This window comes from Conger conger, chromosome 17 (genome assembly GCF_963514075.1).
Source record: "Conger conger chromosome 17, fConCon1.1, whole genome shotgun sequence".
Taxonomy (NCBI): Eukaryota; Metazoa; Chordata; class Actinopteri; order Anguilliformes; family Congridae; genus Conger; species Conger conger.
In genome coordinates, this window is record NC_083776.1 from 8,897,740 (window position 1) to 8,915,225 (window position 17,486).

General features: G+C 41.2%; 1 protein-coding gene across 4 annotated transcripts in view; it reads right to left on the minus strand.

Moving 5' to 3' along the window:
* epha3 (eph receptor A3) overlaps window positions 1-17,486 on the minus strand; it is a 218,160-nt gene that overhangs the window by 102,671 nt on the left and 98,003 nt on the right. For 3 of the 4 annotated variants that reach the window (XM_061225674.1, XM_061225673.1, XM_061225676.1), the window contains exon 1: window positions 2,513-2,677. The exons of the other annotated variant lie outside the window; for it this stretch is intronic. In XM_061225674.1, the coding sequence (XP_061081658.1) occupies window positions 2,513-2,597 (85 nt within the window). In that variant the 5' untranslated portion in view covers window positions 2,598-2,677. Of the gene's footprint in view, window positions 1-2,512; window positions 2,678-17,486 lie in introns of those variants that run through there. 4 annotated transcript variants of the gene reach the window in all.

Below are 17,486 nucleotides of genomic sequence, written 5' to 3' on the forward strand. Positions count from 1 at the left end.
AAGGGGAAAGTAATACATCAAAACGTGGCCTATTTAATGTTTAGAATGTTTCACTTCATCGCCGTTATGTCCCAGCATACGCATTTGACATGCATCAACTTCCATCCATCTCTTAATTTTTTGTCATGTATTTCTTTTCGTTTTGAAACAAAATACAAAAAGGGCATCAGTATTTCGCTGCTACATATACCTTCACAAAGTACTTTTACTCAGTTGGATTAAAACACAGGCTGAGTATGATTACAATAACTTACAATTAGTTGTATGCAGTGAGTGCCCGCAGACTTTAAAGTAAAGTAAAGAAGTAACTACACGTAGTAGCTTGTGTACTAGCTTTTGTTTATTGATACACATATTGAAGGTATTCTGGAAAATAAAAAAAAGATAAATACATTTAATTATTAAATAATAAGTAAAAGTTATTCAAAGAAAACAAACAAGTTTGCAATAAAATAACTTAATGGAATGGAATATTTGAGATAATATTTTGAGGTACAGTATTGTAAGCGTTTTAAATGTAAGTTAAAGCAGACTTCCAATATGCGTAACAAATAGTTTTATGAGCTGTGTTATCCAAAAATATTAATAGTGACCTTTCTTCTACCAGGAAATTATATTTAGCCGTCAAACATTCAGTTACTACGCTTCTAAATGTAACCTACAAAACAAGGACAACTCTCGGAAAGTGATACTTTGTTACCTATTTTCACATTTATTTATTTATTTATTTATTTATTTATTTATTTATTTATTTATTCCGTGTGGCAAGCGGAAAGATGAGAAGCGCATTTTGGTACATGTTCTGACTGAGATGACAACATGATAGCAATCTGCAATGGAGAGACAAAAACTCGAGAAGTGCGATGACTATAACAATGCTTGTTTCACCACCCTCGGTCTTAACGTAGTTCTAATTTTATTTCTAAAAATAAATCAATAAAATAACTTGAAGTAAACGTACTTTAAACAGTTTTTACAATTACACATACATATAATATTTCAGAAACTGAATGGCTCAACTATTTTAACGAAAATCTAGCTTCCCTCGTCTATAAAGAATTAAGATAGAACTATGGTCACCGAAGAGGTGATCAGATCTAATCACCTCTCTGTGAGAGCCTTATGCATAAAATGGCGATGTTGAATTTGTTCAAGTACATATAAATCATGCAAACATGTGTCTGAAGTAAGCTAATGATATCTTGCCTGCACTTTAAGAGGTAATAATACGGGTTAATTACACGACCATATGACAATCATTCTCCTCCTAGCTCTCCTTAAACAGAGTTTAACTACATCTTCGTTGTCGGCAAGTAGCCTTTGGGCAAGTGTAAAATAAACCAGTTCTCTGCTTTCGCGGTGGTTACTGTGAAAGACGACGAGTCACCCATGAACCGAAGCAACCTAAACGAAACGATCAGTCTCCGACTGACTTCAATAATTTCAGTCTCATTCAGTCCCACCTCGCTGTGAAAATAACCCACTATGTAAAATCATCAGTCAGAGATGCGCTGCTTAAATCATTTCCCGTTATCATCAGCAATAGATTCACGACACTGAGGCCATTGACTTGAAGTGTTGTTCTGACAGAATATGAATTCACATATCCAGGTCTAAAATGACCCAGAGTGATGGAGATCATGAGCCTTCGGAAATTCTCAAACCTACAGCGCTTGCTTTCCGTGTAGCAACATGGCATATCTTCCAGTAACTCAGTCACAAAATCCGAGTCTCGCTAAACATAAAAAATACCTAAATAGGTTAATGCACAATCATCTTTCGAAGACTGCCATGTTCAAACGATAAACTGACGCAGTAGCCTCATAAACGATTTCATACTGAAATGAATTAATGTCAAAGGGTTCGCTGTTATGGTATGGCACGACGCGTAAACCGCTATGCAGCTGCATACATTGTCCTTTCTCCTAAAGCGCATATTTGGTGATTGCTTCTCCCTGTATGACAATAATTGTCAATCCTAAAATAATTTAAAACCTGCATTTTTTAAATATGCTAAATGTAATTTGGAGACGTCCAATCAAAACACAGCTGACATGAAGAACTTGCCCTCGTGGTAATGTTTTACGAGTTTCCACTTTGGGTTTGACCTCACATAAGTCCATGCCACCACCCATAATATGGGTTAAAACTACTTACTATAACGACTCCATTGGGCAATAAATCGATAAATATAATTGTATTTTGTTTAGCCAGCTATAGCGTCCTAGATAACGCAATCGTGTCAGAGCTCTACATCAATCGCAATGCAAAAAAAAAAGAAAAAAGAAAAAAAGAAGACACTTTACACGTTGCAAAAAATACACGAAATATCACTTTGCTGCATTTTCAACTGTTCGGCAGTTTTCAGACCATCCAGAGCATCATCAGCGTCTGGTCCACCTTAACTAATTCCGTAATCGCCAACCAAGTAACTGACTCTCCGGCATGCACTGAAAGTGCTGTAGCTCAAGATACGCTTTCACTTGTATTTCACTCCAAACGATATCCTTACCTTCGTTGGATGGATGGCTAGTCAGTTGTCCTTGGCAAACGAACGAGAACAGGGTAAGAAAAAGCACGGGGGGTTTGCAATCCATGACGGCAGTTCAGAGGGCAAAGAGTGGTACATAACTCCATGAAGCATGCCACTGATGTGAGGGCTCCTATTCCGACGCAAGTTACCATTCTCGGCTCAGAGGCTGATGTCAAGTTTGACACTGGAGATGAGGAGGAGTCTGCGCGCTCTCTCCCTCTCTCTCTCTCCGCCTTGCACAGTGTCTTAGACTGGCGTTGCAGAAGAACTCTGTTTTCCGCTGGGTCCTATGTGCCAGACGGCTATTCCTTGTTCCCTTTTTCCATTTAGGACGCTTGCAAGTTCACCAGTGGTCACATTATTTTTGACGCAAAATAAAGACGAGGGCGATCAATATAGCATATATAGACTGATACTTATTTGATATAAAATGTAATTTGATAATACTTTTATTTTAACCCCGTTTGTAATGTCGGCTACATTACCTACCACAACATTTGAAAACAAAACTGAACTATGAAAACCCCAATATGGTGCCTATTTTTATTTATTTTTGTAAGCTTATGATTATGATAAACTAACGGCAGAGCGCTGTGGAGCGTTGCTTGATTTTACGTTTTGTTAGTGTGTAGACTGTACTAGACTGGCAAAGATGCATAGAAACAACACCAGCCTGAAGTCTCTATAATCTTTAAATAATGCTTGATATGTTTAATAACGCTTTATACATACAGGATATTTTATATTTTAGTTCTCCGGGGAAGGTTTTAATTTTGTTCAAATTATGTACTACGATTATGTGTTCTGTGCTGCAAATGTATTGCTGATCCCTACTGTTCACCACTGTGTGGTTGAGTTAATGAGCGTATTTAAGAGTCCATCGATAACTTTTGTGGCCTCACTATAATGATTATGTCGCTGCAGCTTGTTTCACAACACAGGTATGAACAGTGGCACATTGGGTAACTTTCTCGAAAAAAAAAAGTGTCCAATGAAATTGGCCTCTGCCTTGTATATAATTTCTGTTGGACACATTAATTTCAATTGTTTTCATTAGGACTACTCCTCGACTTTGGCCTACTGTAAGAATTCAGTTAAATTCATAAACTGCATCAGCATGACTGAACTTCTCTCTGAATATGTCACAATTTGCAAAATGAAGTTTTTTTCTTTTTTCTTTTGAGAATTAGGGCATTTGTTAAGAGAGGTTACTGTGCAGATTCGAGACATTGCTCAATTCTTATTCTAGTTCTTGCAGATTGTTTAACCTTAACCCTGTACTCAAGGTGGATTGTCAGGATGCCTTTAATTCAAACTGAGAGATAGCGAAGACAGTGTTGAAACGGATTGTAACATCACACACCATTTCCAAATTCGAAGCAAGCAGCTTCATTTGTTTACAAATGAGTTTACTTTTGGTTTAGTGTCAAGAAGTGAATACGTAACTGTCTATGCTGTGTTAATAACCCTGGTCTTTCGCAATAATTTTGTGATCATTTCTAGGAGGTTAAAACAAATTGTGTATTCCTTCCCACTCACCAACAACACAGACATTCTCATCTATAGAGCTGGATGCCCAGGATTTCATATTCTCAGTTTACAATGTCAAACAGCTGTTGGGTGGAGTATGCAGAGTTTGATTGAAAGGGGAGTCAACCCGCACATAAATCCACTAACTGCTAACCGGGATCATTTCAACTGTTTGTTTACTTCTTACTTCTTACTTTGACAGCTACATTCATAATGGGACTCATGGCGGTGCACAAAGATAACACAAAGCCTTGGCTGTTTTTTTGTGGTTAAATGTGATTGTTCTAATGTTAGACTTGCAGCTAAAAGTCACCAAACAACTCCACAAATTACTATAATTTTAAAGATACATTTGGTGATAGCCAAAATATTCAAGAATAAACAATATGCAGCAATACCATCCTACGGGTAGTGTTTGTGTGTTTATGCAGGCACTTGGAAGTGTGATCATTCTCAATAGGCAATGATGCTTTATTGAATTATTGTATTGTAAACCGATTTAAGGCTCTATACAGCTATACATTTCATACGATTCAATTATTATTCACTCTCATTCAAAAATATGGTATAATGTACATATTTATGGAATATTAAGAATAATTTAACTTGACATAACTAATGCAAAGCTGAAATATTGCAGCCGGTACTGGCCAAACAAACATTTATTAATTCAGCAGGAAATGAAAAAACAATTTAAATGAAAAACATTTTAAAAATGTATGTTCCAATAAAAAAATGAGCTAAAATATTTTTTGCTACAACTCTTCCTCTCAAACTGTTAAACTTATCAAGCATCTATAAGTGTCTGCTGTCTGAGTTGGGCCTCCTTTCTTATCCCAGCCCTGTTCGTTATTCATTTGTATTTTATTTTTGTTGCATAGTTTATTCTTTTATTTAGCAAAATGATGTGATTTTTTGTAGTGTATATATATATACACTGAGTGACCACTTTATTAGGTAGCCCAGCTCGTTAATGCAAATATGTAATCTGTCAATCATGTAACAGCAGTGCATAAAAGCAGGATCAAGAGGTACATTCGTTGTTTCCGACCAAACATCAGACTTGTGTAGAAATGTGATCTAAGAGACTTTGACCATGGAATGATTGTTAGTGCCAGACGGGGTGGTTTGAATATCTCAGAAACTGCTGACATCCTGGGATTTTCACGCACAGCAGTCTTGAGAGTTACATGGAATGGCTTAAAACACCAAAAAAAAAAAAAACATGTGGGCAATGCCTTGTTAATGAGAGCGGTCACAGGAGAATGGCTGGACCTGTTCAAGCAGACAGGAAGGTGGCAGTAACTCAAATACCCACACGTTACAGCAATGGAGCCGAAGAGTGCCTCTGAACACACAGCGTGTTTCATATCGAAATGGATGGGCTGAGGACCAGTAATAATAAAGCAGCAGAAGACCAGTAAGACAAAAAATAAGTCAAATACAAACCTAATAAAGTGGTCAGTGAGTGTATATATGCCTTGCGGCCTTGTGGACAGAGAACACTAAGATTGACTTGTACCAGAGTGATGGCAAGAGCAAAGTGTGGAGGTCAAAAGGGTCCTTATAATTTTAGTGTTTCCTGGTGAAGTTTCACTGCCATGCAATCACCCTGCTGTACATTTGTATTCAAGTCTTAATTTTAAGTATAATTATGCATTAAAATGCAAATGTCACATTCTTTCAAAATAAGCTCTTGGAAAATTGAGCATTGGAACCATAAAGTCTGAAAATGATCATTGATCCTACATATTAAAATTTTACATTTTAAGAAGTAGAACGGTGGCACTGCACAGAGCCAATGAGTAAAATGGATGCTGCGTAATATTTGTCTGGTGTAGTATGCACAATGCATGTTTATTTCTTTACTCTGTGTGGTTTTGCAAGTCGAGATCTCTCTGTACAAAAATATGGCAGTGCTGTGCCAGTTGCATTCATAATGCCACATTAAAAATGTAGGCTATTTTCCCCAATACCACAACCACATCCCATTTCATATGGTCTGTCAGACACATGAGCGCCCCCACTAGTTTAGTCTCCCGTAGGGTAGTTGTAGCGGCTACCTTGTGTTATACACAAGCCAGACAATTGTGATTAGAGCTTCCAGGAATATATGCAAGTTGGTGCATGTCCAGGCCTTGAATTCCTTTTGTAGTTATTTTGGAGCAGGAATCTCTTCCTAAAAACAGTAGGCTGGATCTGAGACAGCCAGCATTGGGTAGCGCTTTGGAGGGGGGGGGTTCCAACACAAGCGCAGACTCTCCAGAAGCACGGTGCCGGCCCACATCGTCAGGGCCCGTCTGTGAGCGCGAACATCGGAACCGAATTCCCAAACAACAGTCTGTTCGGGGAGTAAACATGTCTGCAGCGTGATTCACATGAAGAAAAGCAGGCGAGGATATGGACCATCTCTGGCACTGAGAGGACAGAGGGTGGAAATCACATCTCTCCTCTGATGGTATTGAGGTTTTGTCTAGAAAAAGCATATTCTGAGCAGTGTGTTGTGCTTATTATAGCGCGTGAAAATGAGGATGTCAGCTGGAGAACGAGTACGGACCAGTGCAGTGCCTGCATCCTTCAGTATGAACAGTGAAACAAAGCAGAATTGTTTCAAAAAAGTAGAATGAAGTGAAAAGAAGAAAAGATCTCTATACTCTTTAAATAATGAGAAAAGTTTTGTTTGCATTTGTTTCAAAAAGGGCTTAGTTGGATAGAGTTGAGGGCAGTAATTATTCACTTTTTTGCGGAAGTGGGAGTTTCAATTATTGATAGATTAATATATCAGTCGGATGGTTTGTCTTTCCTGTGGAAACATATTTAATGCAGTTTCTTGAGTTAATTCAGCTTAAAACTGAAAGTGCAAAATGATATGCATGTAATTGTCTTTTAGGTGTTAATGCAGTCTATCAATACAATCTCTACAATATTAGCAACCATGGATGACTAAAAGTCATTGTTTCCAATGATAGTCATGAAAAGAGTGGAACTCTTTGTCTTCAGCCAAGATTGTTTTTTATCTTGCTTGGATGCTGAAATCAAGATATTTGGCAAGCTACCAATCGTCTGTTGATATGATGGCAGTAATATTGTTGCAAAATTAACCATTTAAGCTCCAGGTTAATTAAATCCTAATTTGTTCATAATTTGAAGAAAACAATGTTTTCACAGTACACATGCGGCTGGTTAAATTGTTCTGTAAAAGGGGCATATGTTGACATATACTATAGGGCTTACACTACTTTGCCAAATGTTCTGGTCAGCAGTGCCAGATACAGTATTTTCACTTCCATTACGGTGAAATAGGGCGCGTGTTGTGCTTATGAAAACACCGGTTGACCGGAGCAGGCCGCATGGCGGAAACGTCTCTCCCGCGCGAGGCGGTTCTTTCGGCCTACAGCGGCAGTAATTGAGTTCACGGTTTGCGCGGAAGCGGCGCCCTGGTCTGGGCCTGCCAGCCCAGGCTCGGATGCGCTCGCTCCTCCATCTGCTGCCCTCCACGCGCCAGCCCGACTCCTGAATGGCAGCTCTGTTTTCTGGCCAGAACAGCAGGGTGACAGCGGTGCTGGTGCTGGTGATGATGAGAGTCCTCTTACCTTCCTGTGTGCCGACTTTGAGATCCTGCGTGTGGTACTGTTCCCGTACCTCACAGCCCTGTCCACAGACCTGTGTGTTTCTCACTGGACTTTGCTAGAGAGCCCCCGCTGCAGTGTGAATCAGGGTGAATCTGCCCTGATGACCGATTATTACTGGGTTTAGATCAGCTCACTTACTGAATTAAAGGGTTCTGTTCTTTCCTTTTTTTGCTTAGGTGATTTATTTGACCAAAAGAACTCGCATTGCTATGATATATGAAATTGCCTATTTATCTTACTAACTTACTCATTATTGTATTATCTTCTTATCATTATCTTCATTTCCTCATGTATATTATATAGCACAATATACACATTTTAAATTTAATTTGTATTTAAATACAAAATCAGTTTATTTGTTCATGTAGAAATATGGAAGTGCTAGTTAACCATTTGTCTGTTCCATATACGTATTAGATGTTTCAAAACACTCAACTGTTTGGCATATTGGTTACAAGCAAAAATGCATTGGTGAGCTCAGCAATAGCAAATGACCAGATAGATGATGGATGACGACCAAAAAAAACTTTGAATTCCAAAGAAAATATTTGTTTCAGTTGTCAAATAGACCAAGAACACTCTCTTGGATGTAAGCATAGACCTATCAAGGATGACCATAGAGAGAATGCTACACCAGTATAACCTCACTGCAAGATGCAAACTACGGGTACGCACAGGACACACAGGTTAGAGTTTGCTAAAATGCACAACTGTAGAGTTCTGAAGCAAATGAATGTGGACAGGTGAGACTAGCATTAACCTGTATCAATGTTATGGGAAGAGAGAGGTGTGAACAAGGATGGGCGCTGCTCATGATCTAATGCACAACCCCCTCATCTGTGAAAAGAGGTGGCGGTAGTGTTATGGTATGTCCTCACTGCATACGTGACTGCAGAAGCAGCAGCAGTGTGAGTTCTGTACAGAATCATCTTATCTACTCAGAGCCAACCAAATGCTACAAGAGCAGGACAATAACATACTACTAAAGCAAACATACCACTAAAGCAAACGTACTACGAAAGTGGCCAAGGAGCTTTTTAGGGCAACACAAGTAGATTGTTCTTGACTGGGCATGCAAAACATTTGCAACCAAGCACTAAATAAAATGACTTCATTAAGATTATGTAAACTTTCTTGTCCCCTAAAATTGGGGAAAATATGTATAAAAAGGGCTGTATTCCTGCATTGACCACCTGACATGGATGGAAATACCCTCAAATTAAAGCGACAGTCCGCAAATTAACATCATATTCTTTCTCTCTTTTCAAACCCAATTTAACGGAATATAGAGCCGAAACAATACAGATTGTGTCACTGTCCAAATACCTACGGACTGCACTGCATACTGTATTTTTTCTAGACAGCACACTCTTGCTAAGTCACTACCTCTTTACAGGAGTTCTCCAAAGCAGCACCTACCAGTGTGGTTGTGTTTTAATCTTTCACTTCTTCACAGTCTGTTTCTAAAACAGAAACCAGCCCGGTCAGCAGGCTCTCGCTCAGAGGGAAACTCAGAAAATTAGCCCTGGCCACTTCATTAATCATGGACTTTACCTCTGACTGACTTAAGAAAAACAGATGGAATTAAACCTGCAGGAATGCAGAGGGGATTTATTTGATACTAACCAGTCATAAAGGAAGAAACGAGCCAATTATCTAATATTAGTGTGATTATTATCATCTTTGCACAGTTAGTTTGTGTAGCGACAATGTTATTGCAGGGCTGACCTATCCGTTCAATAAAACACACCAATTAATCAACCTCTTTACAAAATACACGGGGTGGCAGATATTCAGCGCGATATGTGTTTTTGTTCAAAATGTAATAGGTTAATGCATGATCTGAGGGAACAAAATTATAACGAAAACAGAAACTCCTCGGAAGTAATTTGTTGCTTCCACTCCTTTTTAAGAGCCAAATGTAATTGCTTCCCGAATGAAATATACTAACCTGCCGCATGGTATGTTTGTTAAAGAAATGTATGGTTTTACTGACTGCAGCCATCTTTTCAATCCTCACTGGGCAGACTTTCCTTCCAAGAGATTGTGATCTCGCATGCCAAACGTCACATGGCATCTAATGTTTCCAATTGAATCTTAACCAGCCAACATTCAGTTGCCGTTTAAATCAATACAAATCCTGCACTGCAAGTTTAAATTTCTTTGGGTGTGAAATTTCACATTGTAATGTGAGAATAAGTACACACAAATGTTCCGTGACTGAAATGCATTGCATCACAAGGCCGAATTATAAGCCTATTATTTCAACAGTTACATAAGTTACAAATTTAACATTTACAACAGTCAGGGAGCCCTTGGGCCTACATCAAATTATTCCTTTTTAACTTTTCAAATATTCAAGTGCTTGGCAAGTAGGCAACGTCAAACACTTTCCAACTTTCATAAAACCGTCACCCACCTCCATTACAACACATTGGCAGCGGAAAGATCCGGGCTCGTTTGAAAATAATCTTATCTACGGGTAATAAGAGGCTGCCAGGTGTGTGATTACAGCCTGCAGAGCCCGGGACATTATTGCTGACTCTGTGACAAATTCTTCAAACTGGAAAATTACACTACCACGTAAGCACAGAACACTTCATTTAAAAAAAATTCTTGGTTGGAAGAAAACAATTCTCTTTATATCGATGGGCAAGTTGTGTATGAGACCTCAAACCCTACAAAGAAGAGTTAATTACAGCAGAGCGTTGTCTGCGTATCGCAGGGGACCGCGGTAAAGGCTGCGGTGTTGGGAGGGGTGATTAAGGGAACGCGGCGTAATTACAGCTCGCCGGACAGCAGTGACGGGGCACGACCGTCTCGCCATGGCAGAACCTCAGCGCCGGTACCAGAGTGACAGGGCGCGTTCAGCCACCACGGGTCTGTGAGGGGGGTCGCCACAGAAACGCCACGCTGCTCCTAACACGGCGTCGAAGAGGAAGAGGACGCGTCGCGATACAGTAACAATTTCCTCTAATTAACGAGGAACATTTTATGATATGAGATATGAGATATGATATGGTATGGGTTTTATTTTTGGGTTTTATTTTTTAATACATATTTATATTTAGTAAGAATGTCAATATATACGTTATATTTTTATTTTAAGTTGCATCATGTAATTTATTTATTTATTTATTCATATTTATTGTCCCATTCCATTTTTGCAAAACAGCTAATGTTTTTGTAGGACAGTTAAAATGTCATACTTTTGTACAATTGGTACTGTATGTGGTTATGTCGAAAAGTCAGTGTGTCCAAAAATTTTTATGAATTAATTAATTTTGTTATGAAATTATGTCATCCAATGCGTACTTAGATGTTTTAGTTACAGAATAGCTCATGGTCTGTTTTGTTGGCTCTGGGATGTTGGCTCTGCTGTGTCCTTATGTCAGGAAGTCATTTATTAAAGCCAATATGATCCGAGTAAGTATAACATACTGATTTGATTGAATTTTGCCAATGTGGTCCGAGTTTGTAAATTAAAACCATTCAGGATTATGTCAAATGTATTTTACCATTTTAAAGTAAAGCCATTTCCGTGTCTGTTGAATTTATTTATTTTAATGGTTTTTCACTGAAACACAATTTGCAAAAATGTCTTCAGAGTACCAAAATAGTTCATATGCAGCCACTAAAATTAAGCTCATGCCTACTAAAACTACTAAAAGTACTTTCTACACCAAATTTAGTAAAAATTAATTATATTTTTGTCATGTGTTAGTTATTGTCTAAATGCACAGTACTTATTTGACCCCTGTCTGACTAACAAAGAATAGGGGCGGTTCTCAGTTTTGCAGTAGTACAATACAACTGTTTGTTTCTGCTATTTGAGTCGTAGACAATAGGAGTGTGTGTGTGTGCGTGTGTGTGTGTGCGTGCATCCATGCGTGTGTGCATGCGTGAGAGTGCGTGTCTACATGCGTAAGAAAGACAGTGTGTCTTTGGGCTGAGTATTTGTCTCCCCTCAGAAAGCCCGGCGCGATGTTGGGCAAACAGAGCCGCTCCACCATCCACTCGACGGCGATTGGTGTGGACAGGGAGGAGATTAGCAGTATTTATCTTCATCACCATATTAGCCCGCTGCCCCGGCTCCTCAGCCCAGGGGAGCCTGCCCTAATTGCTGAGAGCTCGGAGCTCAGATAGCCTGCGAATAAAGCATCGGAGGAAATTGGACTTCCAGAGAGGATCTTCACCTCGAGTTGTGTTGTCATCCTCCGAGAGGTATGGACAGGGCCGAAAAGCTGACAGACAACACCGCGCTCAAATTAATTCCACTCGCTATAATAGACAATCCATATCAAACCCATTTATCATAAGAGTTTTCACCGGGGAGGCGACTGGATGGTGGGGCTCCTTGCGCTAGCATGATTAATGCACTTTGTCTGGCATTTAGATATGCCTTGGGTTTGTGTATATGAGAAAACGTAAGATAACCACTGCTTAATCTTAAAATAAAGCTACATGCAAATGTTATGCTCCCAATTTACCGTTCATTGTTTTTTAATCAAATTATATTGATGACTGAAGCAAGATATTGGTGTGATTATGGGGAAGAGAATATATAGAGATTCATTAAAACTAATTAATATTATTGATTTTTAAATTGCATTGTTTTCTGAAATTTCTGTCATTTAACACGAGCGAATGGCATGACGTCCGTATAAACACTTATTCCAATCGGCTTTTGCGACTTAATTGCAGTTGGCTAGTAAGCAGTGAGTTTTCTGCCTGTGATTTAGGTCAGTAACTCTGTACTTAAGAAAGCAGAACTCTAATTAAAGTGGCATTCGGGGAATTGACCGTCACAACATGCAACCCGTTTAATTGGACAACATTTTAATGGAAAATGGGACATGAGGTTACTCATTGGTCACTCACTGTGCATAGCGCTGTGCGTGAAATAAAGAATAAAAAGCGAACGACTCAGATGGCGTGTTTAATTTGTGAAAGAGGGGAGTGTGGGACTGGGAGCTCAGACGCAGGCTGCGTGACTGGGAAGGGAAAACGCCATGGCGGAAAGGAGGGCAGCGGCGAGGAGGAGAGGAGAGGGCGAGCGAGCCTGAGAGATGGCGTGCCCTGCGTCACCGCAGAGATGTGGCGGGGTGGGTCAGAGGTGACTGGCAGATAGAGGCTCCCACTGCTGAGACTCCATTGTGTTCACCCCCCCTCCATTCTCAGTGAGGCTGCGCCGCCCGTGACACGCTGTGTGCTACACGATACACGCTACGTGCTACATGATACACGCTACGTGCTACATGATACACGCTATGCGTTACACGCTATGTGCTACATGATACACGCTATGTGCTACATGATACACGCTACGTGCTACATGATACACGCTATGCGTTACACGCTATGTGCTACATGATACACGCTATGCGTTACAAGCTATACGCTACGTGCTACATGATACACGCTACCCGTTACGTGCTACGCTCTATACGCTCTGTGTTACACGCTACGTGCTACATGATACACGCTACACATTGCGTGCTATGGTCTATACGCTAAGTGGTACACGCTACAAGCTACATGATACACACTATGCGTTACAAGCTATAAGCTATGTGCTACATGATACACGCTATGCGTTACGTGCTATGCTCTATACACTCTGTGTTACACGCTACGTGCTACATGATACACGCTACACATTATGTGCTACACTCTATACACTAAGTGTTACACGCTACGCGCTACATGCTGCAGCAGGCCACACCATGGCCTGTACTCAGGGCACCAAGACCAGCCCCACCCCCACTGTCCGTGGGCATAGCCAGTCGTCCCCTGCATCTTTAATGGCAGCTCAGAATTTTGGGGGGGTGCTGGGTGGTGGTGAGGGGGTTGCGTGACTCCCGTACTCTCGTCCTCAGGGTGAATGTGAAGGGGGGGAAGTGATGCACGGCACCGTTTGGCGGATCGGATGGATGGATGAGGTGAAAGCCCGGGTCTGCCTCCGTGTCTGGGGGTAGGAAAGGCAGAGTTTCTGCCAAAACACCCTCTCCCCCCCCCCCATCTACCCGACCACATTAGCCAGCCTCACATCAGGGCATTGGCCGTGTCTGCCGCGCCTACGCCGCCCCTCGTCTCCCGGCACGCCTACTGGAAACTTCTGCAGTCGCCGTGCCAGTGTCCGTTACACAAGGCCTCCAGCGTCAGTCAACCGGGTCTCAAGTGTCACGTAGAAGGACAGGGATGGATCTTTAAATATGTGCCTTAATTACACATAATCAATCAAATTAACCCCGGCGACATGACCGAGCGCAGACAACTCTTGTATTATTTCTGTTACATAATACTCTCTATCGGAGATGCACGTATCACTGAAAGTATCTGTTGAAAAAATGGCTAAACCTCCTAAAAATGTCGAGTGGAACAAACCCGTGGCAGTCTTGTCGCAGTAAGCGGATTCCAGGGCCCTGAATGTAGCCCGTGAGTAACAGTCACTCCCCTTCCAACTTTCTGTCAGCAGTGGATGCGGGGCTCTGCGTGCGGATGCTCGGATTTGCCCGGCGCTCTCGGCCGCGGCCACGCGATACCGCCGTTTAAGGGACGCTCGTACATCACTGCTGGCAGGGACATGGGGATCGTGTCACACTTCTGCGAGGAGTGAGATTCGGTGCGTGACCGTATCTGCCCCCCCTGGACCTGAGCGCGCACACGAAGACATCTGTGTGTTACTGCGTGAGCTCACGGCCCCCTGACCTGTGTTTGTTTGTTTGTTTGTTTCTGCCTGTTTGAAGGAGCAGCGCGGCACTTTCCCCGGCAACCGCCCCGGCGGCGAACAGGCTAAACAACAGCTGCAAACGCTTTCATTTTACGGGCACGCCCGTTTTGCCGCTGCCCAAACTGCTCAGAGTGAATCAGAAATGGCACCTGAGTTTGATGCAGGCACGTACAGAATGTGTTAACTTTGAGAACAACATTATTACTATGATTACTATTATTACCAGCATTACTATTACTATTATTATTATTATTATTATTAGTAGTAGTATTAGTATTATTGTTATTGTTATTATTTGTACATTACACAAAGGATACCGGGATCTAATAATTTTAAAAACAATTCAGGTAGCATGTGGAAATAAGAGTTTAGTACACCAAGGCTTGTTGTTAACAACTTAAAAACAATTCAATACTTCTCTCACAGCACTGCAGCAACTTAGTCACCTTAGTGCAAATATGGAACACTCTGCAACCCGTACAATATCTATTTTTAAACAAAATAAAAAATACCACAAATTACAGTGGTTTATGCAACAATAGTTTCAACAGATTATTGGTAGAACACTTGAAAATTACATGGAATAAGACTTTTACTAAAGTCTTGACTGGGGCAGGGTGTCTTTATCATCGGCTTTGATTTCCCCTAACACAAATCACTGATAATTTGAAGCAGGCAGTCGTCGATTAAACTCAGGACATGTTTGTGGCAGGTCTTCGTGGGAGAGACACAGTGCGTTTGTGACAGACCGCACGGTCTGCATGGGAGAGACACAGTGCGTTTGTGACAGAGTGCGCGGTCCTCGTGGTGGGAGACACACAGTGCGTTTGTGACAGACCGCACGGTCCTTGTGTGGGAGACACACAGTGCGTTTGTGACAGACCGCACGGTCCTTGTGTGGGAGACACACAGTGCGTTTGTGAGAGACCGCACGGTCCTTGTGTGGGAGACACACAGTGCGTTTGTGACAGACCGCATGGTCCTTGTGTGGGAGAGACACAGTGCATTTGTGACAGACCGCACGGTCCTCGTGTGGGAGAGGCACACAGTGCGTTTGTGACAGACCATGCGGTCCTCGTGTGGGAGACACACGGTGTCACCAGCATCTCTGCGGCCTCTGTACTCACTTGGCTGTTTACTTATCACTCTGTCCTCAGGAAATTAACTCTCTGCCGTGCCTGCCCAGATTACCGCCATAAGTCATCAGCGTTGTTAAGCTGTTGGTGCCGTATCTCCTACACATCGCCTTTCGACAGGAGCTGGCGGACAGAGTGAGCGATAACGTGCGACCAGAAGCTGTGGTTTCCCACACTTACCACGGCAACGCGTCTAACGCACATGTTCGGTTTTTGACTGGTTGAGAATCTGCCCTTTTCTGGGCGACAGTGCTGTGATTAATGCTGAAAGCTCCTGATTTTTTCAACCTCTGAAGGGACTGCATCAGTGGAGCAGGATAATCAATCTGGAGGACAAGATGCTTTGAAATTGGAATAATAAGTAATTTCTCACCACAAGCCATACAATTGTTTTTCATTGTCACAGTAGTAAAACTATTTATCGTCTGTAAAGGCCACTAGTTTTTTTTTTGTTTTTTTTTTTAAAGAGTGAGCTTATACAACATGAATTCAGCAGTAGCCATGATGGTACAGGCACACACACTATGTAAATTTCCATACAGCTGACCTGCATACACCAAGTAAAAACATCTGTTCAGACTTTACCTCAGGTGACAGAATTAATAAATAGCATGTCTAGCACTTATCCTGAAGGGTTTTTTATTATATTATTATGGAGTACTCTTATATAGTCACTATGATGATCATGTCCATATTGTCCTCTAAGTATTAGTAAACCTTAAACCTATTAGTAAATCTTAATATGTTTTAAGATATAAAATTAATTGATGTTTTTTGACCTCAATGTTATGTATGTTGATTTTGAGGCATCACTTTTATTTGGTGCTGCATACTTTTAACAGTCACTATCATTGTTTTCCAATTTGATGATTTTTTTCTGCCTTGTTATTATTTGAAGAAACCAAGCGAATCACTGGGTACTCAAATACATGGGTATCGTCAAGCTCTGGAAAACCACAAAACAATCAACTAAGTGCAAAGGTATAAAACTTCAACAAAGTTCAATGCCGCTTCAGTGACGAAGGGCAGGATTTGCATTACACTTTTTCATAAATGTCCTACTGATACGGCAATTCATTAAAAGTATTTTAATGAATTTATTTATCCTAAAAGAGTACCTTATTGAAAGAGGCTCCGTTTTTAACGCATACACTGGGGCATTCATCTCCGCGAGTCTTTCTGATATCATTCTTGTTGCTTGAAGCGTGATGCCGTATTAGACTTCAGTCTCACTGGAAAATTAATTCTGATAAACAAACATATTTAACGATGCACAAAAAAATTCACACAGCAATGACAATGAACACTTAGAAGACTCTATATGCACAAAATAAATGGAATATTTTTTCAAGCAGCTACTGTGCTTACTAGTCCCTTGGGTGAATGGGCGAGCGTGGTGCTAATTGGACGGAAAGTGTCAGTCATATTGAACCAGTTAAGTGGCAAATTGAACTTGAAGCGAGTCGGGGTGTTTCCGCTGCAGAGCGAGGAGGCCTCCACAGCCAGGGTCGTTAGCCAGGGTCGTTAGCGAGCTGGCCTACATGTTTTCATTCGCCAGTGAACTGCAGGAGGTCAATTGCCCCTAAATTACCAAACAATGCTGGGAAAACAGTGAACAGATAATTAGTTCCCCCTCTCGGTCCAGACGATTAACTTTGTTCTGAGAAATGCTCAAATTACGATGGTACCGAAATTGCAATTAGTTCAATATGTGCGCCGCAAGGCCGAAGCCTTGAAGGGACGGAGCAGGCGGTTACTCTGAAACGCTCCTGTAATGCTGCCCATTTCACTTAACCAGCCAAAACAACAGGACGGAGGCTGGTGGTTACTCTGAAACGCTCCTGTAATGCTGCCCATTTCACTTAACCAGCCAAAACAAGAGGACGGAGGCTGGCTGTTACTCCGAAGCGCTCCTGTAATGC